Source organism: Dipodomys spectabilis, unplaced genomic scaffold, assembly GCF_019054845.1.
Source record: "Dipodomys spectabilis isolate Male_0828 unplaced genomic scaffold, ASM1905484v1 ptg000165l, whole genome shotgun sequence".
NCBI lineage: Eukaryota > Metazoa > Chordata > Mammalia > Rodentia > Heteromyidae > Dipodomys > Dipodomys spectabilis.
In genome coordinates this window covers 174,473-197,813 of record NW_024870842.1, presented here as the reverse complement: position 1 = coordinate 197,813, position 23,341 = coordinate 174,473, and the positions used below count along the sequence as shown (strand labels likewise).

General features: G+C 39.4%; 1 protein-coding gene and 1 pseudogene across 1 annotated transcript in view; both read right to left on the bottom strand.

Moving 5' to 3' along the window:
- The window catches only part of Lonp2 (lon peptidase 2, peroxisomal), a 96,390-nt gene that overhangs the window by 57,555 nt on the left and 15,494 nt on the right, over positions 1-23,341 (bottom strand). The window contains exons 5-7 of the mRNA XM_042693415.1: positions 9,845-10,008; positions 8,262-8,356; positions 3,787-4,045 (exon numbers count right to left, since the gene is read on the bottom strand). Coding sequence (XP_042549349.1) covers positions 3,787-4,045; positions 8,262-8,356; positions 9,845-10,008 — 518 coding nt within the window. The remainder of the gene's footprint in view (positions 1-3,786; positions 4,046-8,261; positions 8,357-9,844; positions 10,009-23,341) is intronic.
- LOC122119365 lies at positions 19,910-20,942 on the bottom strand (annotated as a pseudogene).

The following is a 23,341-nucleotide window of genomic DNA, read 5'->3' as shown; positions in this document are numbered from 1 at the left end:
TAACTACTCTGTACATCACCCATATAATAATAAAGAATAAAATAAAAATAATTTTAAAAAACCCAAATACAAAACATTGAAAAGACTAAAAATTGCATGATTTAGTAAGGAAATAAACATTACTTCTTCTTTTTTTTTTTTTTTGTCAGTCATAGGGCTTGAACTCTGGGCTTGGGTACTGTCCTTGCATTCTTCAGCTAAGGCGAGCGCCCTACCACTTGAACCACAGCGCCACTTCCAGTTTTCTAGTGGTTTATTGGAGATAAGTGTGTCATAGACTTTCCTGGGCTGGCTTTGAACCCTGATCCTCAGATCTCAGCCTCCTGAGTAGCTAGGATTACAGGTGTGAGCCACCAGTGCCCAGCTATTCCATTCTTCTTTTAAGCACTCAAAATAACAATAGGACAATGTTCATATCACTATAATTTTCCAATTTAAGATTTAAATGTAAACCACATCTTTCTTCCACCTTGTTATTGATTAGCTCTAAGAAATACATCTTCAGTTGTTTTGAAAATCAGTGCCCAACTTATTAGTACCTCAACAAGTACTTTAGGTACTTCTAGCAAATGGCTTGAGTTTTCAAGCTTGGGAAAATGAGAAAAGTAAAGGTCCAAATGGAGGATAGCAAGGGAGATAATATAAAGCAGCCCTGTTTTTCCTTGGCTATTTTAAGATTGCAGAACAGTGGTGCCTACTCAGAGGCTGAGAGAAAAACAAAACTTTCCATGAACTCTAATTGTAAGCATGTGACCAGTACTCAAATGCCAAGACCTGGGTGTTTCCCAAATGCCTCAAGTGTCACATGGAACCGCCAAGCTCCTCAGACACCCGGGTGGCCAGGCTATAATCCTCTACTGTTCTTTTTCCTTTGCTCCTAGTCACCTTCAATTCATAATTCTGACAGGAGTGCACACTGCCTTCACTGTCTCCATTCCTTAACATCCACAGCCCACTCTCCACATACCTCCAAAGAGGTTTCCAAATAAACATTTTCACCAGACTTTCATAATTTAACAGGGAAGATGGCAGTAATTTCAAATAACACAAGGGCAGGTTGTTATACTATAGTCACATGAAAGTATCTCCCTTGGAAAAAGTGAATATTATTTTGTATATATGTAAAGATTTAAAAGAGGTATCTATTTAAACTTAATGTTCATAAGAAGTGACAAGACCCATAATAAGTACATCTTCTCCACCCCTGGGAAATAGACTTTTTTTCTCTTTTGGACAGTTTGGGACTTGAATTCAGGGACTGGATGCTGTCCTTGAACTTTTGTGCTCAAGGCTAGCACTCTACCACTTTTAGCCACAGTTCCACTTTTGGTTTTTGAGTGGTTACAGGCATGAGCCGCTGGCACCCTGCTAGGCATATGCTGAGAATAGGATGTTTTAAAATACAATTTAAAAATCAGATTGAAGTTAATAAAAATTCACTCTGAACCAGGTGCCAGTGGCTTATACCTATAATTTCAGCTACTCAGGAGACTCAGATCTGAGGATTATGGTTCTACAGCCAGCTCAGGTAGACAAATCTACCAAGACTCACTCTTATATCAGATTAACCAGCAAAAAGCCAGAACTGAAGGTATGGCTCAAGTGCATCATGTGCACCAGCCATGAATGGAAAAGGCCAAGTGAGAGTATGAGGCTCTGAGTTGAAGCCCCAGTATTGGCACACACAAAAATGTCATACTGAAGCTTATGAATCTAAGTTATAAGAGTAGCAGGTTTAATAAAGAATAATAAAGTTAATGTTTAGGGAATGCCCACTGTGTTTCAGGCACTGAGTAAATACTTTCCAAGCACTACAGAATAATCAATACCATGGTAAAATAAGGATAAATTATCAGCATGCCATGTAACCAGGACATCAATACTTTATAACATTACTTCTACAGAGTCACTCTATATACCCTCAAACACTTATAGAATACTATGCTAAAAATAAGAAATAATCCAAAACAATGTAAGTATAAATCAAGTCACATGAATGGGCAATACCCCCTAAGAGCTTAAAAAGTAAAATCCAAATATTATGGCTCTACATCCAGTTCTCCTCTGTTGGTCCAAGGTATTGATGTCAATTTTATTAGGAAAGCAAACTACAGCCTCTAGTGGCACATTTGAGAATAAAAAATTCTAGGCAATAAAAATCTTTTTGAAATTGCCAAGAAGAAATGTCCCAAATCAATTCTTGGCCCTGATCTGTACTCTCATTGCTTAATTAAAATTCTTTGATGCGTAAGAAATACAAGCAAACAAAAAATAAAAGAATAAAATAACCATTGCTCATAGGAAAGTTTTTAGAAAGTTTCTCATTCCCACCTGAGGTAAAAAATTCTTGTGAATAAAATAATGGGAGTTAAGATCTTAAAATTATTTCATAAATAATTTGAACTTCTATATTTAAATTTTTGTGATATTGGAGTTCAAACCCAGGGCCTTTTGCTAGGCTATTCCTGCAGTTACTACTAGGGGGGAACAATACAAATATTGGGAAGCAGTCCAATATTTAGATGAATTTTCTCACAATCTACAACTGTTATAAAACATGTATGTATGTATGTATGTATGTATGTATGTATGTATGTATGTCCTGGGGCTTAAACTCAGGTCCTCAGCTTGTGTTCAAGGCTAATGCTCAACCAGACATATCACAGCTTAACTGAAGATAAGAGTCTCATATTTTCAGCCGGGCGCTGGTGGCTCACGCCTGTAATCCTAGCTACTCAGGAGGCTGAGATCTGAGGATCGAGGTTCAAAGCCAGACCAGGCAGGAGAGACCGTGAGACTCCTATCTCCAATAAACCACCAGAAAATCGGAAGTGGCGCTGTAGCTCAAGTGGTAGAGCGCTTGCCTTGAGCTGAAGAGCTGAGGGACAGCGCCCAGGCACAGAGTTCAAGCCCCATGACCGACCAAAAAAAAAAAAAAAGAAGAGTCTCATATTTTCCTGGTTGAGCTGGCTTCAAACCATGATTCTCAGATAGCAATCTCCTAGCTAATACTATAGCCATGAGCTACTAGTGCCCAAATGTTATAAAACCTTTAAACCATGAAATATATATGTTCAGGCTTCCCCAAGGCTCTTCCAATCAGGTCGAGAGACCAGAAAAGCAAGCAACATATGTAACACATAAATCTGATTCTAATAATATAGATGAATTAGAGACATGGTTTTTTTTAAATTGCTTATTAATTTTATAGAGTCCAAAATTCAAGGCTAAGCTTTAGTAATTATGCTAACCTTCCTCTTTACCACTCATGTTCACAATATGCCAGCTTTCATAAAAGGAAATTTACAGTGCAAGCAGAATGATGTACTATCAAAGATTACTTATGGGCAGAGGATGTGGCTCAAGCGGTAGAATATTTTCCTAGTAAGTACAAGGCTCTGAGTTCAAACTCTGGTATTGCAAAGTCTGGTATTAAGTGTTCGTATCTGTCTTGAAAAGTTACCATATCATCATTATTTATGAAATGTTAAGACAAAATGAATGTAAAGACATGATAAAGAACCAATTAAAAAGTAATTTACAATTACATTCAATTGAAATTCCAGAAAAGCTGAAACTCAGACTATCTACCTACTGCCACAAAACTGTCAAATTTAATTGAGTAGAACACTGTGTTTATTGGATTTAGATTAACTAATGCTTTGGAAAAGCCCCTTTGACTCAATATACTGCAAATAGCCCTTTTAAAGAAAAGTGGATATATATTATGAATCTGCTTGGGTAAGGCTCAAATCAGTGTAAGGGAGGCTGAAACAAGTATATTACCTATGTCCTCGAATATCCGACTGATCACACACTCCTCCAAGTGCAATCCTGTGGAACTCTCGACCTAGAGTCTTGGCCACAGATCTTCCCACACTTGTTTTGCCAACTCCAGGAGGACCAACAAAGCACAGAATTGGACCCTTCAGGTTGTTTTTCAGCTGTCTAACAGCCAAATATTCCAGAACTCTTTTCTTCAATTTTTCCATGGCATAATGATCATTATCCAGAAGAATCCTGGCTGCCCTAATGTCCAGGCGATCTGTCAAAAAAACCAACAGAAAGATCATGGAATATCTATGTGAAAGAACTCCCCTCAAGCTTGGCAAAGGCAAAATATTTTTTAGGAAAAAATGTTATTAATATTAAAAATGTTGAAGGATAGGTTGGATGGGGGGATGATGAAAGGGGTGATATCAATCAAGATGCGTTATAGTTATAAACTGATTTGCTGAATGGTAACCCCTTTGTACAACTACTTAAAGATAATAAAAATATAATTTTCAAAAGGAATATACTTGGAACCACACGCTGGTGATTCATGCCTATATTTCTTTTTTTTTCTTTTTTTTTTTGGTCTGTCATGGGGCTTGAACTCTGGGCTGGGCTCTGTCCCTCAGCTCTTCAGCTCAAGGCGAGCACTCTACCACTTTAGCTACAGCGCCACTTTCAGTTTTCTAGTGGTTTATTGGAGATAAGAGTCTCAAGGAATTTCCTGCCTGGGCTGGCTTTGAACCTCGATCCTCAGATCTCAGCCTCCTGAGTAGCTAGGATTATAGGCCTGAGCCACCGGAGCCCAGCTTCATGCCTATATTTCTATTCTGAAGGTATCATAGTTTGAAGCCAGCCTGGACAAAGAGATTCTAATTAGCTGGAGGCATGAAGTGGTAGAAGGTAAGCTGTGACTGATAAGATAAAGAAGAGAGTGGCCCTGAGTTCAAACCTCAATATTACACACAAAAAGAAAAAAAAAACAAATTTCTAAATGAGTCTTTGAGGAGAACTATACTTGGTTTTAGTTTTTCTGCTTAGGATTTAATATTGCTTGAGATAATAGACACTAAAAATTTAAACTCTGTGCTACTATCATTTCAGTTGATGAATAGATAAACAAATTTCTTAAGAGAGATAAAATCTACAGGAAGAGGGCTGGGAAGATGGCTCAGTGGTAGAGCACTTGCCTTGCATGCCTGAGGCCCTGGGTTTGATTCCTCAGCACCACATAAGCAGAAAAAGCTGGAAGTGGTTTTGTGGCTCAAGTGTAGAGCACTAGCCTTAAGCTGAAGAGCTGAGGGACAGCGCCCAGGCCCAGAGTTCAGGCCCCATGACTGGACCAAAAAAAAAAAAAAAAATCTACAGGAAGATCTGCAAGCTATACCCATAAGCAAATGTGTTAAAGGACCCTATCCAGAAAAGCTAAAAAGGGGAATTAAACCTGAAACACTCAGCATAGTTCATTTAACATAAATATGCTTCATTCTAAGCCTCTTTGAGAAAAACAAACATTCTCAATACCAGAAAGGATGGTCTTCTGAGGCTAACAGGCAGGTTTCTTCTCTCTGCTTCCTTCCTTCCTCTCCTTTCCTCTCTCCTTAGAGAGGATGGTCTTCTGAGGCTAACAGGCAGGTTTCTTCTCTCTGCTTCCTTCCTTCCTCTCCTTTCCTCTCTCCTTAGAGAGGATGGTCTTCTGAGGCTAACAGGCAGGTTTCTTCTCTCTGCTTCCTTCCTTCCTCTCCTTTCCTCTCTCCTTAGAGTGCTTCCTCTCCTCTCCTCTTTCTTTTCCCTCCCTCCTGCCCCCCTTTTTTTTGTGGAAGTAGAAATCAAACTTAGAATTTCTTCATAATTTTTTTTTTGGGGGGGGGGGGTCCAGTCATGGGGCCTGAGCTCTGGTCCTGGGCGCTGTCCCTCAGCTCTTCAGCTCAAGGCTAGCGCTCTACCACTTGAACCACAGCGCCACTTCCGGCCTTTTTCTTTTTGCTTATGTGGTGCTGAGGAATCAAACTCAGGGCCTCAGGCATGCAAGGCAAGCGCTCTACCACTGAGCCACCTTCCCAGCCCTTCATATTTTTTTTAATAAATTAAAAATAACTATTTTCTAATCTACTATATCTATAAACCCTAAATGTATTTTGGGGACTAACATTTTTGAAGTATCCATTATTTTTTAAGTAGATATTTTATTAGTGGGATAATATAGCTGAAATACTGTACAGAGGGGTTATGGTTACATGAGTAAAGTAATGAGTGTATTTCCTATCGAGCATTGTTACCTCCTTCTTTGTTTTTCCCCTACTATCCCTTCCCTCCCCACCTCCCCAACTCCTCCCTTTCCCCCCACCCACAAGTTGTAAAGTTCGTTTTCAACATAGTGTCTTGTACATCTCATTGTTACAATGGGTCAGCCTGTATCCTTATTTAAGCATTTTGTTATTTCCCTTCCCCTCCCCAAATTAGAAAAATGTATATACAAGATGCAGGGCACCGACATCAAATACAGTGAAAACAGGGGTAGGGGTGGGGGTGGAGGGGAGTGGTGGGGTGGGGGGGGGGTGTGGGTTATACCGTGGGGGAACAACATACAAAAGAAACAAAAAACTCACATAGTACATTTTAAATATGTTAAAAACAATAGCAAGAAAGAAAAAAACCACTTGTGTCCTTATCTTGGGGTTCATTTCACTTAACAACATCTTATATGGTCAAATGTACATAGCTTTTGACCTTTTCTGCTTTACTGTAAATAAGGGAAACCATGGGACCTATGTTTATTTGGGCCTGGCTTACTTCACTTAATATAATTTTTTCCAAGAATGGCAATGCCATTCTTTCTGATGGAGGCATAGAATGTGTGCGTGCGTGCGTGCGTGCGTGTGCGTGTGCGTGTGTGTGTGTGTGTGTCACATTTTCTTGATCCATTCATCTACTGAGGGGCATCTGGGGGTGGTTCCATATCTTAGCTATGGTAAATAATGCTGCGATAAACATAGTTGTGCTGGTAGTTTTAGTATAGCCTTGTTTGTGATCCTTTGGATAAATGCCCAAAAGTGGGATTAGCTGCTTTTTTTTTTTGGTTGGTCGTGGGGTTTGAACTCTGGGCTTGGACACTGTCCCTCAGGTCTTCAGCTCAAGGCGAGTGCTCTACCGTTTGAGCCACAGCGCCACTTCCGGTTTTCTAGAGGTTTACTGGAGATAAGAGTCTCATGGACTTTCCTTGCCCGGGCTGTCTTTGAACCGTGATCCTTAGATCTCAGCCTCCTGAGTAGCTAGGATTATAGGCATGAGCCACTGGCACCCGGCTTTTTTTTTTTTAAGTGACGCATACAATTATTTTTATGTCAACAGTAATTTAAGCTATCAATATACTTTGAACTCAATAAATACTGTAATCTTGTGTGTGTGTCTGTGTGTATTGGCACTGGGGCCTGAACTCAGGGCCTCAAGCTCTCACTTGGCATTTCCCACACCTCCAGTTTTTTTTGTTTTTGTTTTTGTTTTGTTTTTTGCTGTTTGGTTGGAGATAAGATATACATGTCTGACAGACATGTATATCTGGGATGGCTTACAATCATAAGCCTCAGATCTCAGCCTAGGATCATGGGCATAGCTGCCAATATCTGGAGAACTGAATGAATTTATTTGTAAACTTAAATAGCAAAACCAAATGCAAAAAAGAAAAAACAGAATATATATTACCACCAAGGAAATATAAAAACCCAGAAAAACTGGTATCAAATGCTTTTAATATAGGAAAAAAAAAAATCTATTGAGGGATAAAAAGGATTTAATTAGGCTCTGGTAGGAGAAAAATGTCAAAATAGTAAATCTACTCTGTCATCCTCTCTTCACTGGAAATTATTTCTTTTGGAGAACAAATAATGTTTACAGTAATACTTAGCATTTATTAATAAGTACTTCAAAGTTTAGTTTTCTTATAAACCTGTGAAGTATATAAAGTTTACTATTTGATTGACAGTATTGAGAAGTACATTATTTCATCAACTATAAAAAAGTCCCATTTTTTTCCAAAGTTAGGCAAAGACATGCACAAGTAATGAACATCAAAAAACACTAATATAGGCTGTGATATCAGCAAGATGGCAGAATAGAAAAAAATAGTGACATTTTTAACATAAATGGGAAATACTAAAATTCACAGGGAATTACAGAAGAACTCAAATTAGCCAAAGCAATCTTGAACAATGAGACTAAAGAGCATCATCTGCCTGATTCTGAGTTATTTTACAAACTCCAGTAATTAGAAAGTGTGTTTCAGTACACAAAAGCAGACACCCAAACCAACAGAAAAAATAGCTCAGACATAAACTCACATACGCATCATCAACTTTCAATAAGGCACCAAAAGTGTTCAATAGGCAAAGAGCAATCTCTCTGAATAAATGTTCATCTATAGTAAAAATTTGCACAAGCTTTTTAGGAAACAACTGGACTAAAACTGAAATGTTATTTTGTTGGCCTACCAGTTGTACTTTTATTCCAAGGAAGTTCCACCATGAGTTCCAAATAATTTCTAGTCAGAGCATACTCTGGCATTGACTGAGGCATTTTTTTGAGTCTGTGGGAAAGAATACAAAACAGACATGTTCAAGAACATAAAGTTCCATACAACAGAAAAATCAAATCAAGCATTATGCATATTTATAAACAAATCTGAAAAAATTTGTGTTTTTTTTTTTTTGGTGATTTGGAGATAAAAAATCTCATAGACTTTCCTGACTGGGCTGGCTTTGAACATCAATTGTCAGATATCAGCCTCCTATGTAGCTCAAATTACAGGTGTCCGGCCTGAGAAAAGCTTTTAACTAGCTAGTTAATAAAAATAATTTGTGTCCGCATTTTACACCTACAATCATCAGGAGGCTGAGATGTGAAGATAGAAGTTTGAAGCCAGGACAGGCAGGAAAGCTTATGAGCCTCATATTCAATTAACTATCAAAAAGCTGGAAATGGTGCTGTGGCTCAAGTGGTCGAGCATCAGCCTTGAGTGAAAAAGCTAAGAGCCAGTGCCTGGTTGCCCAGGCTCTGAGTTTAATATTAGCCAGTACACACACTCACATATACAATACATACATGAGCATAAACACATATACATACACACACACATTGCATAAAGGAACAATGGCATTCTAACTAAAGTTATGCAAATAACTATATGTCTTTTTTGTTAAAAATGCCCACTGACTTTATCCTGTACAAAGAGAAACCTACAGTTATTATTCTCTGCCATTTATAATCTAAAGAAAAAAAAAAAACCAGAGCTGAAGAAGTAGCTCAGACATATGCCTAAAATGCTCTGGGTTTCACTCCTAGCACCACAAACAAAAGAAAAAAAACTCAGTGGAAGTGAAGATACAAAAATAACTGAATAAACACAACATCTAAACAAGGAAGCATGGTCTATTATTCTAGACAATGAAAAGAAAGCTAGAACAATTAAGCCTGATAGAAAATGGTAGCTGTAGATGGAAATGGTATGTCTCCTCAGCACTTAAGATTATAGCTGGAGATGTGGCTCAAGTGGTATAACACCAGATGAACAAGCAAGGAAATGCAGCAAGTGTGAGGCCAAGTTCTAACCCAGTACTGGCAAAAAAAAAAAAGGTTAGTAAAAGTACTTTGAATTAGGATTAGAATTCAAACGTTTTAATAGCTGGTAGGGTGACATCTGCTTATAATCTCAGCACTTGGGGAAAGTCTTCAGGTTAAAGCCAGCCTAAACTACAAACAGAGACCCTGTCTCAAAAACTCTGTAAATAAAATTAAAAAAATTTTAATAATCAGTGTCTCCTGGAAAGTAAAGAAAAAGGCAGAAAGCAGTCCACAAAGGTATAAGCCATCAGGAAAGCCATAAAAAGAAAGAAAAGTTTTCAATAGGCCAGAGCAGTCTACATATAGATTAAACATAAGAAAAAGAAAGATCAGAAAACATATCATTAACAATTCAGCTTTCAGCTTGCTATCCAAAGTAGCAGAATCAAGTCTCCATAAGCATCAGTTTTTAACTTTAATGAACACTAATGAATTAATGTCTTCTGTGATTTACCTTTTTATCTCTTTGACACAGACTTTATGGGCCTGTTCTGGCATACTGGATGTTTTTATTTTTTTTTCTAGCATGACGATGTCATCATTATCTTCATCCTCATCTTCATCTTCTAAAATACCAGGGATATGTGTAATCCTCCTAATAGGACGTATTGCTATAACCTAAACAGAAAAAAACTGTGTGTCAAGTTAAAGTAGAAATAAAGTACCCAACTACAAGTAAGGTTATAATTGGTATAGAATATACATCTTTAAGGCTATGATATGTATCTTTTGAAAATGAAACTCAGAATAATTAAAAGGCAGATGTAGCCTTCCCCCACCCCTTGCTGGCCGCTAACCTGAGCCAAACCATGGCTTGGCCCAGTCTGGGGCTGCTGGAGACCCCAGAACCACAATGGGTTGTCTGCACAACACCAGCTCAGAAGACTCCCAAGGTGCTGGTGCCAGACCTGGTGATTATGAACAGAGAAAACTCAGAGCTCAGAACCTGCACGGAGACCCTTCCCCCACCCCTCACCGGCGGAGCAGCCCTGCACCATCCACCAAAACCACCCAGCCTGTCAGCCCTGGTGGGGGGAACCCCAGAGCTACAGGGGTCCATCTGCAGAACACCAGTGCAGAAGACTGATCTTCTGCCAGTGCTTATCTGGAGAGTACAAACAGAGACAGAAACCTCAGAGCTCAGAACCTGCATGAAGACCCCTCCCTCACCCCTGGCCGGCGTAGTAGCTCTGGGCCATCCCACCAAAGCTGCCCAGCCCTCCAGAACCACAGTGGTTTGTAGGAAGCCAGTACAAAAAAGGCCCGCAGCGCCAACCAGAACAGCACAAACAGAGGTAGTGATGGTGTGAAACACAGACTCAGAGCCACCACCACCACCCTGCCCAGCCCATAATCATCTCAATGGAACTCGGAGCATGGTGACAGTGACCTACAGTGCACAGAAACAGTGATCTGCCACAGCACCGCTGGACAGCTCCCAACCAGTTCCAGGATAAGTGAGTACCCCACTGGGGACAACCTACCCCACCAAGGGAGACTAGTGCTGGTGGTAACCCCCAGAGCTTGACCTAGACCCCTCCCCCTTCCACCTGGACCACAGGTCCCACTAAAACTGGGAACTGTGCAAGTGTCCCACCAGCCCGTGGAGCACACCCAGCCCACCAGGCTTGACCAAGAGCACCCCTGGGAGGTAGTAGGAATGATCAAGCAGGGAACCTGGAACAAAACCAGCAGGCCACAGCAGCCAGCAGCCGAAGAAATCCTAACTGCATGCTCTGGATGGGAAACCCAGCAGCACAGTCCCACCAGAGCTGCATAACCCACCTGTCCCTACTGAAGTACACCCTCAGCAGAGAGTGGAAAGCAGGGAACTGCATCAACAGCAAAAGACCTATGTGTCTAGGGCGGGAGAACCAGAAGCCCAAATCCCACCAATGCCTGACCTGTGTATCTCGGGCTGGGGATTGGACAGCTCAGGCCGCCAGCACCTGATTATAGTCAGGAGCTCAGCAGACTACAGCAATCTGGTCTTGCCAGAGCACCCCTAGGAGGGAGCAGGAACAGTCTAGGCTGCAGGCGAGAACTACCTGTGATCTCCAGCAGACAGCTGAGAGTCCTTCCTACATGGGTCAGACTAGCAGCTGGAGGTCAGCTTACCCCCTCCCCCCCCAACAGAGCCAAGACTGGGTAAAAAGTCTCTCAGCCAACCCAGAGCCAAAAGCGAGCTTCATCAATTGACCTAGGAACCAACCCAGAAACAAGCAAAGACAGCCACCTATTGACTAAAACAGTCAGAGTTTGGGAATGGTCTCCAATAATCCCTGAATCCCCATGTGAAAATCACAACAAAAAAAATCACAAGATTTTGTGACTGGCTTGCCAAGACAGCAAGCCACCTCCAAAAGCCAGCAGCCACCCAGTGGAAGCAAAACAGAAATAGAAGACAAGAGTTGATGACTCAAGAATTAAAGTGAAAATAGATCAGAAATTTAAGAATGAAGAAATGAATTATCAAAAAAGATACAGGCTTTCAAACAAGAGATGCATTCAAAAATAGATGCAGTACACACCTTGCTAAGAGATGAAATTAATATTCTGAAAATGGACGTAGAAGTCATAAATGGTGCAATTTCCTCCATACAAACCACAATGGAAGCCATAGTTTAACAGAGTGACTCAAATGGAAATTAGAGTATTAGGTATAGAAGACAAAATGCAGCAACTGGAAAAAAAAAGTCTCAGATATGGAAAAAACAAACTATGCCAAAGGGAAGTTGAAGAACAAGCTGACAGTGCCAAGAAATTTAACCTTGGTATAATCAGGGTGGACAAAGGTGAGGAACACCAGAATAAAGGAATGCGACACTTAATCAGAATCACTGAAAATTTCCCCAATCTTAAAAGAGAAAATCTTACCTACATAACAGTAGCACACAGAAGAACAAGCAGGAGGAAAGTTCTGAATAATAATCTTGCACACAGCAAAAAACAAAGAAGGAGCTATATTATAATGAGAAAAAAATTCAGAATTACTGAAGATCTCTCCACACAGACACTCAATGCAAGGAAAGCCTGGGAAAGTACCATTCAAGCCCTGAGAACCAATAACTGCCAACGCAGACTGGTATACCCTACAAAGCTAGCATTCACATTCAATGGAGAAACTAAAATTTGTAATAGTAAAGAAAAACTAAATGAATTCATAAACAATAATCCAGCCCTTCAAAGAATATTAAGAGGGGGAATACAACCTGAAGAAAACAATCAGCTGGGCTCCAGTGGCTCATGCCTGTAATCCTAGCTACTCGGGAGGCTGAGATCTGAGGATCACAGTTCAAAGCCAGCCTGGGCAGGAAAGTCTGTGAGACTCTTATCTCCAATAAACCACTCAGAAAACTGGAAGTGGCACTGTGGCTCAAGTGGTAGAGCCCTAGCTTTGAGCTGAAGAGCTGAGGGACAGCACCCAGGCCCAGAGTTCAAGCCCTATGACTGACCCCCCCCCCCAAAAAAAAAAAAAAGAAGAAAGAAAACAATCAAGATCAGGGATCTACATCAGACAGATATCACTAGAAGTCCAACTTAGTTAGCACAGGAGGAAAGGAAAGAAGAAAAACTTAGAAAGGCAGGAAAATGACAGGAAACACAATGCATCTCTCTATAATAACAATATTAACAGGCTCAATTCACCAATCAAAAGAAAAAGAACTGCAGATTAGATCAGAAAACAAGGTCCATCCATTTGTTGCTTTTAAGAGACCAATCTCGCAGCCAAACATAAAAACAAACTCCGAGTGAAGGGATGGAGGAAGATCTACCATGCAAATGCTCCTAACAAGAAGGCAGGAGTTGCGATTCTGATATTTGACAAAATAAACTTGTCATTAAAACCAATACAAAAAGACAAACAAGGATACTACATATTACTACAGGGAACAATCCCTGAAGAGGATATCACCATTACCAACTTATACTCCCCAAACATTGGTGCACCCAAGTATGTTAAGCAAATACTCTCAAATTTCCAGAATAAAATAGATCCAAATACAATAATACTAGGAGACTTTAATACTCCACTCTCACCAAAGGACAGGTCTACCAACCAGAGGACTGGCAAAGAAGCCTCTGAATTAAATAATGCCATATCTTAAGAATTAATTTACATCTACTGAGTTTTTCACCAACAACACATTCTTCTCAGTAGCCCATGGAACTTTCTCTAAAATAAACCATATCATAGTTCATACAAGGAATATAAGCAAATACAAGAGGATTGACATAATCCCCTGTATTCTATCCAGCCACAGTGGAATCAAGCTAGTTCTCAATAACAAAGCATACCATAGAAATTACTCAAATACATGGAAATTGAACAACTCACACTTCTGAACAACATCTGGGTCACAGAAGAAATTAAAGAAGAAATTAAAAAGTTCCTACAATTCAATGAAAATGAATACACATCACAAAGAAACCTGTGGGGCATGACAAAAGTAGTCCCGAGGGGCAGATTTATTGCTCTCAGCACACACATCAAAAAAATAGAGACAGACCAAGTAATCTCATGTTGTAACTAAAACTGCTAGAAAATCATGAACCTAAAGTTACTAGATGGACCAAGATAACCAAAATAAGAGCTGAAATTAATGAGATAGAGACTAAGAAACAATAAATAAAACAAAAAGCGGTTTTTTAAAAAAATCAATAAAGTTGATGGACCTCTAGTAGATTAACTAAAAAAGAAGAAAAGAAATACAAATCAATAAGATAAGGGATGCCACGAGAAAAATTACAACAAATATCCAAGACATCCAAACAATTATAAAGAACATTTCAGTTGTATTGTCAAAGCTCATAGAATTCACAAACTTTATAGACCATGGTAATTACAATTTGCCTTGTGAAGGTTAAAATGGGTTTGTGACTTTAACTAAGTATCACTACTCCACAATACTGTGAAATATGGAAATGTATGTAATCACCTAATTAGGATATATAATGCTGAAATTGCATTTGAATAAAAAATATGGTTAATACAAAGGCAAGACACCAGTGAGCTGAGCAGAATGATGCCTTAGCCTTAACTGAACAGAATCAACACGTGTTTGACAGAGGTTTACATAGATTTTGTAAAGGGCTTAGTTCTTTTTCACCTGAGATATTAGAAGATAGCCATATTTAAAAAAATTTTTTTTAATGTTTTTTTCTCTATTGGATTTGTGCTTGCAAGTGCAGAAAATCTTTAACTGGAAAATCAGAGAATAATAGGAAGGGCCTTCTCACACAAATCCATACTTCATATTTACTCTATGTTTTCAGAGTACTTTGAAGGCAATGTTTGACCACTAAACAAACTGACGACACCTTTTTCACTTCTAAAGAATTTAAATCTAACCCTGCTTCTGTTTCTCTAGAGTAATTTCACTCAGCACTGTTACAGTAGGAAGTGGATCCCCTAAACATCTCCAATGAGAGTGATGTGAGCTCATTTTTCTCTTTATAAAAATCTGTTTGAAAGTGCTAAGATGTTAAATGTGAATGTTTTACTTTTTCTTAGTGAAGATTTGTTACAGGATAGTTGGGGGGGGGGGGGGGGGAGGAGTGCAAAAATAAATAAATAAAAATAAAGAACTATTTCCAGACTATATTCACTAAGGAAGGAATACCTAGCAGAAATGGATGACTTTTTTAGAGAAATGCAAATTGCCCAAACTGCACCAAAGAAATAAATCAATTAAATAAGCCAATATCTTACAATGAGATAAAGGAAGCAATCAGAAGTCTTCCAATAAGGAAAAGCCTAGGATCACATGGATTCTCTATGGAATTCTATAAGACCTTTAAAGAGGAACTAATAACCGTATTCCTCAAACTCTTCCAAGAAGTAGAAACAGAGGGAGCTATCCCATACTCATTCTTTTTTTTTTCAAACTCATTCTGTGAAGCCAGTATCACACTCATCCCCAAACCAGGCAAAGACCCCCCCCAAAAAAGAGAACTACAGACCAATCTCCTTGATGAGCACAGATGCAAAGATCCTCAATAAAATTTTAGCCAGCAAAATGCAGAAATATATCCAAAAAAATCATACATTATAATCAAGTAGGCTTCATCCCAGAGATGCAGGGATGGTTTAACATACGTAAATCAATAAATGTAATCCATCACATCAACAGATGTCAAGAACCATGATTATCTCCATTGACATGGAAAAGGCTTTTTATAAAATACAACATTCATTCATGCTAAAAGCTCTGGAGAAAACAGGAGTAGAAGGAACATTCCTTAAAACAATAAAAGCCATATACGACAGACCAATAGCCAATATTATACTTAATGGGGAAAAATTACAACCAATTCCCCTAAAAATAGGAACAAGGCAAGGATGCCCACCCTCACCACTCCTCTTCAATATAGTTCTGGAATCCTTTAGCTAGAGCAATAAGGCAAAAAAAAGACATTAAAGGGATCCACATAGGGAAGGAAGAAGTTAAACTATCCCTTTTTCAGATGACATGATATTATACCTTCATGATTCCAAAAACTCCACCCTCAAACTCTTAGAACTTATAAACCACTTCAGCAAAGTAGCAGGATACAAATTAACCTACAAAAATCAGCTGCTATTCTGTACACCAATAACATACAAGCAGAAAGGGAAATCAAAGAAACAACCCCATTCACAATAACCTCAAAAAATATTTAGGAATTAACCTAACCAAAGATGTAAAGGAACGATTTAATGAAAACTATAAAACCTTAAAGAAATCACAGAGGACACCAGGAAATGGAAAGACCTTCCATGGTCTTGGATAGGCAGACTTAATAAAGCGAAAATCGCCATACTGCCAAAATTGATATACAAATTCAATGCAATTCCCATTAAAATCCCAATGATGTACTTTACTGAAATAGAGAAAACAATCCAAAAGTTCATGTGGAACAACAAAAGACCTAGAATAGCCAAAGCAATTCTAGGCAAAACAAAAACAAAAAAAACAACACGGCAGGGATCACGATACTGGACTAAAAACCCTACTATAGCCATAATAACAAAGATAGCTTGGTATTGGCACAAAAACAGACCCAAAGACCAATGGAATAAATTAGAAGATACAGAAATAAAACCACATGCCTACAGCCAGTTGATATTTGACAAAGGAGCTAAAGACATACAGTGGAAGAAGCACAGCCTCTTTAACTACTGGTGCTAGGAAAACTGGGCAGCCACATGCAGAAAACCAGAGTGGATCTCAGCCTGTCACTATGTACTAACATCAACCCAAAATAGATTAAAGATTTCAACATCAAACCTGAAACTCTGAAACTACTTCAGGACAGAGTAGGAGAGACATTTCAACTCATAGGCACAGGAAGGAACTTCTTGAACATAGTCTCAGGGTAACAGCAAATTGGAAAAAGACTCGACAAATGGGACTACCTTAAAATGAAAAGTTTCTGCACAGCTTAAGACATAGCAACCAAACTAGAAAGACAGCCAACTAATTGGGAAAAAATATTTACCAGCAATATATCAGACAAGGGCCTAATATCCAGTATATACAGGGAACTCAAGAAACTAATCCCTCCCAAACCTAACCAATTACTAAATGGGCAAGAGAACTATAGAGACTTCCCAGAAGAGATAAAGATGGCAAAATGTTCATCATCCCTGGCTGTAAAGGAAATGTAAATAAAAACAACCCTGAGATAATACCTTACCCCAGTCAGAATGGCCTGCATCCTAAATTCAGCCAACAACTAATGCTGGAGGGGATGCAAAGAAAGAGGAACACTATTATACTGCTGGTAGGAATGTACACTAATACAACCACTTTGGAAAGCGGTCTGGAGGTACCTCAGAAAGCTAAATATAGACCTCCCCTATGGCTCAGCCATACCACTCCTGGGCATCTACCCTGAGCAACAGGAACCAGGATACAAGGACACATGCACCTCCATGTTCATTGCAGCACTCTTCACAATAGCCAAGATATAGACACAACCCAGATGCCCCACTACAGATGAATGGATCCCAAAATTGTGGTACCTATATATAATGGAAAACTATGCAGCCATTAGAAAGGACAAAATAATGGCATTCACAGGGAAATGGATGGAACTAGAAAAAAAATCTTTTTTTTTTTTTTTTTGTTGGTCATGGGGCTTGAACTCTGGGCTGTCCCTGTGCTCCTCAGCTTAAGGTAAGCACTCTATTGCTTGAGCCACAGCACCACTTCCTAGAAAAAATCATTTTGAGTGAGGTAAGCCAAGAGCAAAGAGACAAATGGCACATGGTCTCCCTGATATGTGGATATTAAATACAAAATGTAAGGAGATAAGACAAAGCAAACAGGAGTGGAGAAACAAAGGACCTCCACTCATCTTGCTGTATCATTACTAAATGACCCCATGCTGTTGACCACATATATGGTATATATGCACACATCTGAGGGAAACCAGTAGGAGGATACAGAATCAGAGGAAAATACACAACAGAGGGGACCATTAGCTGCAATGAACATTGATGAAAACAAACTAAGCAATTCAAGGGCAGTGATGGGAGGGAGGGAATGAGAGGGATAGAGGGAACAGCTAACACTAAGCAAAAGAAAAGAAATGTACATACCATCAGATATGGAAGAAATAGCTGTATTGTCAAAGCTCATAGAATTCACAAACTGTATAGAGCACAATAATGACAATTTGCCCCATGAAAGTTAGAATGTGTTTGTGACTTTAAGTATCACTATCTGACAATACTGTGAAGTTTATGTAATCACAAACACAATAAGCAAAACAAAACAAAATAAAAAGAAACAAAAAAATAAAAGGCAGATGTATATATGTAGGCAGCAGAGTTTCAAAAGCACTATTAAAGAATTGACAAAATTTTTTTTGTTACATACTTATATTAAAACTTACACAGGGGAAAAACTGAAAGAAATGCCTATTAAAAATAGGAGGGCGGGGGGAGAATGGGATGGGAAGGGGAAACAAAGGAGGAGGCTACAATGCTTGATAAGAAATGTACTCATTATCTTGCCCATGTAATTGTAACCCCTCTGTACAGTATGTTCACAAAAAAAAAAAATAAAAAAACTAAAGGGGATGGAATGTGGCTTAGTGGTAGAGTGCTTGCCTAGCATGCATGAAGCCCTGGGTTTGATTCCAAGTATCACATACACAAAAAAGCCAGAAGTGGCACTGTGGCTCAACTAATAGAGCACTAGTCTTGAGCAAAAGCAGCTCAGGGACAGTGCCCAGGTCCTGAGTTAAAGTACCAGAACTGACAATACTACTACTACTACTACTACTACTAATAATAATAATAACAACAATACAGCCAGGAATTCTTTCTTTGAGTTACTACTGCAGTCACTAATCATTTTCATTTTCATTGTCACTTATCACTTGGTCACTGAAAAAAATTCCAATTTTTCTGCTATATGACAAAATCTCTCGCATCTTCAACTTTTCCATACCTGCCTCTACTAACATTGATTTCTTTCTTTGAAAATATTTTATCTCATCAATAGGCTCTAAGAGTTAACTGCCACACTATGATGTTCTGATTCTCCAACAAGCAGCTCTAACCACTACTTCTCCTTTCCTATCAGTTACAATGCTTCAGCTTCAGTAAACTTTGGCTTCTGTTCATCACGTTGAACATCATCATCTTTCCCAACACTAAAAGTATTTTATGTATTATTTGAATTCTTGACTCAACATCATGAAGTAACTCCAACTACTGCTAGAACAAAATGAATTTAAAGCCCTCACAAGTATTATAACCTCTGAAAATTTAATATATAAAACATAAAAAGTAGAATAAGCAGTAGCCAATAAAAATATAATTCTATAAAAACATACATATTAGGTTGACTTAAGTGGCAAAGTACCTGACTGCCTAGCAAGAACAAGAACCTAAGTTCAAATCTCTGTACTACCAAAGAGAAAAAAATGAATCTAAAGAAATAATGTCAGGTATAGAAGGAATAAAACCAGGAATACCAAATACAAACTTTTGTTCTTATGCAAGTCATTAGCAGATAAAACAAATATAATTATGTTTTAGCGATAAAATATGTTTTAAAGAAAATACTTTATTGGGGCTGGGAAGGTGGCTCAGTGGTAGAGCACTTGCCTTGCATGCCAGAGGCCCTGGGTTGGATTCCTCAGCACCACATAAGCAAAAAGAAAAAAGCCAGAAGTGGCACTGTGGCTCAAGTGGTAGAGTGCTAGCCTTGAGCTGAAGAGCTGAGGGACAGCACCCAGGCCCAGAGTTCAGGCCCCACGACTGGACCCAAAAAAAAAAAAATCACATGATATTGGGAAACAGCTCACATTATGAACAATCTACCAAGAGGAAGTGGCACTACATAAGCAAAAAAGAAAAAAACCGGAAGTGGCACTGTGGCTCAAGTGGTAGAGCACTAGCCTTGAGCTGAAGAGCTGAGGGAAAGCACCCAGGCCCACAGTTCAATTCCCACAACTGTCAAAAAAAAAAATTACTAGTCATGAATAATATACCAAGAAACATAAAAAAGGAAAGAAAGGAAAAAACCCCTTTTGTTTCTACAGTAGCTCTGAGTTTATATTCTTGGAATGACATTATTCCATTGAAAACATCAGTAATAGGAAGCTTCATTTGAGCAATCCCATGAGCAAATATTAATAAGACATATATAAAATAATGCAATTCAACTCTTGCCACCACTCCGGCAATCATGACAACATTTTGGAGAAGTGTTTTGCTTTCAAAAAGGGGTTAAGCTGTAAGCTTGGCCTGAAGCTCCATCTTAGCAGCCCATTTGAGTGCAACATCAACTAGAAGCTGAAATCCACTAAAATTCTGGTTCAGGTCAGGCAGAGTAGGGGGTGGAGCATTGGAAAGACCACTCTGTGTGTGTGTATTATTACAAGCATCTTCTGGGTACATGAGTGAGGTGTCTGTGAAACTTCTGGCTGCTATCTACTGGGTATCTGTGCTATGTCCCACACCAACTGACTGGCAGAGAGCAAGAGGCTTGTCCTTCAATGCAGTCACAGTGGTATCGCAGATCATGGATGGACAAGCCAAAAATGATCCCAGGGATGAGGGTTTCAGAGACAGTGATCTCCCTACCAGAGTTAGGTTAGGTCCAGCTGTGCAAGAATGAAATGGGCTTTCCTCTAGAGCTAGCATGAACTTTTTGATGCCATGGCAATCTCCACAGAGCTGGTTCCAGAAATTTTGGCTCCATGGCGGGAGATTGTGAACTAATTAGGATCTTTGCCATCCTTCCTCAGAATGTCTGGAAGAAGCCTGGGGTGGGCATTGATGAACCAGTTACACACCTAGGGTGTGGACAGGTGTGTCTGTTGGGACAGTAGTGCTTTTTCTTGCTCAGAAGGATAGGCATTGTATCTGTGCTCATAGAACCAGTCTCGTAGAATCTTAATAGACTCCCTGAGCAGGTTGCCCCGCCTTCTCCTCTTGCCTGAGCCAGGTGAAGAAGAGAGGTCCAGGGGGATGTCCATGCTGTCCTCATCCTCAGTCTCACTGCCAAGTGCTGCAAAAACACCTTTTTTGCTTTTCATTCTGGAACTCCCCTCCCAGACTGAGGCAATCCTGGGGTCTTGAGGGACTAGGAGTGAGGGACTAGGAGGAGGACAAGTGATCATCCTCCTTCACTGACAACTTTCCTGTAATTTACAGGACGTGCTGCAGCAGTAATTGCTAAACAAGGTGCTCGGATCCCAGGCTCCTGCTCCTGGGGCAGAATTCAAGTGACACTTAGGCTTCCTCCAGTTGGGATCTTTGGGCAGGGGGCTGGGGGCTCTCCCACGCCCAACTCGCTCCCCTCCACACCTCCCTCGTTTGTTCCTCCCTCCTGAACCAATAAAACATTTTTAATCATAAAAAACTAAAAATGAAAAATTTGAAGTGAGGTTTGAAAAGTACATCAATAAACGTCAAAAGTACATTAATGGTAGTACATTCTAGTAATCCTTGTACTTGGTAAATTGAGAAAAAAGGATCAGTTTAAGACTAGTCTAACATTTGCAGGGAAATGGATAGAGCTAGAAGGAATCATGTTGAGCGAGGTAAGCCAAGAGCAAAGAGACAAACGGTACATTGTCTCCCTGATAAGTGGATGCTAAATCCAAAATGTTAGGTGATACGACAAAACTAACAGGACTTAAGAAACAAAGAACTCCCACTCATCTGGTCGAACCACTTCTAAATATCCCCATGCTGCTGATCACATGTATGGTGTATATGTGTACACCGTTATATGTTATAGACTGTGATAGACAATTTGCTCCAGGAAAGTTAGAATGAGTTTGTGACTTTAAATGAGCATCACTATCCCACAATACTGTGAAATTTCGGGAATTATGTAATCACTTAATCACAATTAAAAAAAAAAAAAAAAGAACCTCGGGGAAGGTAGGGAAGGAAGGGATGGTAGGGGGAAAACAATGGAGGGGGTAATAACAATGCTCAATAGGAATGTACTCATTACCTTGCTCATGTAACTGTAACCCTCTGTATAGTATCTTTTCAATAAAAAATAAAAATAAAAAAAATAAGACTAGCCTAAGTTTCATAGCTATTTGTCTCAAAAAAATATACATCAATGATTTTATTGTTGAGAAAAAGAAAACATTTGAATGCAATTAAAGGGAGACCATTATCAGCAAATTCTATTATTCTCTGACCCCTACACTTACTTTTCTTTTCTTTTCTTTTTTGTGCCAGTATCAAGACATGAACATGGGGATCTAACACTTTTTCCATTTGTTTGTCTGGTGCTCTATCACTTGAGCCACACCTCCAGTTCAGCATTTTGCTGGTTAATTGGAGATAAAGTCTCATTGACCTTTTTGACCAGGCTGGCTTTAAACCTTAATCTTCTAGCTCTCAGCCTCCTGCCTAGCTAGGATTACAGGTGTGAGACTCTGATGCTTGTCTAACAAATTTCTTTTTAAACAGTATATGAACTCAATAAATTGCAGATTTTTATGACTCTCAATATAAAGCCTACAGTGTTTACTTCTGCAAAAAATAAATAATTGAGTCACTGACTTGATGGGTGTAATCTAACCTAAGCCAGACTCAATTCAGATTTTTTTTTTTTTGAGGGCTGGGAAGGTAGTTCAGGGGTAGAGTGCATGCCTTGCAAGTAAGAGGCCCTGGGTTTGATTCCTCAGCACCACATAAACAGAAAAAGCCGGAAGTGGTGCTGTGGCTCCAGTGGTAGAGCGCTAGCCTTGAGCTGAAGAGCTGAGGGACAGCGCCCAGACCCAGAGTTCAGGCCCCATGACCGGCAAAAAAAAAAGAAAAGAAAAAATCAAAAAACGAGCTTTACAACGTGGGGGGGTGGGTGGGGAGGATTGGGACGGGCGGGGGAGGCTGGGAAGGGATGCGAAGGGTAAACAAAGGAGGAGGCTGCAATGCTTGGTAAGAAATGTATGCATTATCCTGCCCATGTAATTGTAACCCCTCTGTACAGTATGTTCACAAATAAAATAAAATAAATAAATAAATAAAGATTTTTTTTTTTTGAGCAGTACTAGGGATTGAACCCAGAGTCTGGTATATCCTAGGCAAGCACTCTACCACTAAATTAAACTCACAGCCCTTTTTAAATTATATTTTGAGACAAAGTTCTGCTTCTGCTCTTAGAGACAGTGTTTTGTTATATTTTCCAGGCTGGGCCCAAATTCCTGGTCTCAATGTATCCACTTACCTCAGCTTCCTTAGTGGCTGGTTCTATAGCAATACACCTGGCTTCCAACTTGTTCTGTTTCAAACAAAACTAAATCAATGAATTTCACTACCTGTTCAAACTGCCCATCCTCAGATTCTATATACTATTGCTTAGCATCTGCCTCTAACTTTAACAATTCTTGCTCTGAAAACACCTCTGGGTGTCAGACCCTGAATTCTGTCTTTGGTAAGACCAAGAGCTTGCCATTTGTCTCCACTTGGAACACTTGGAAA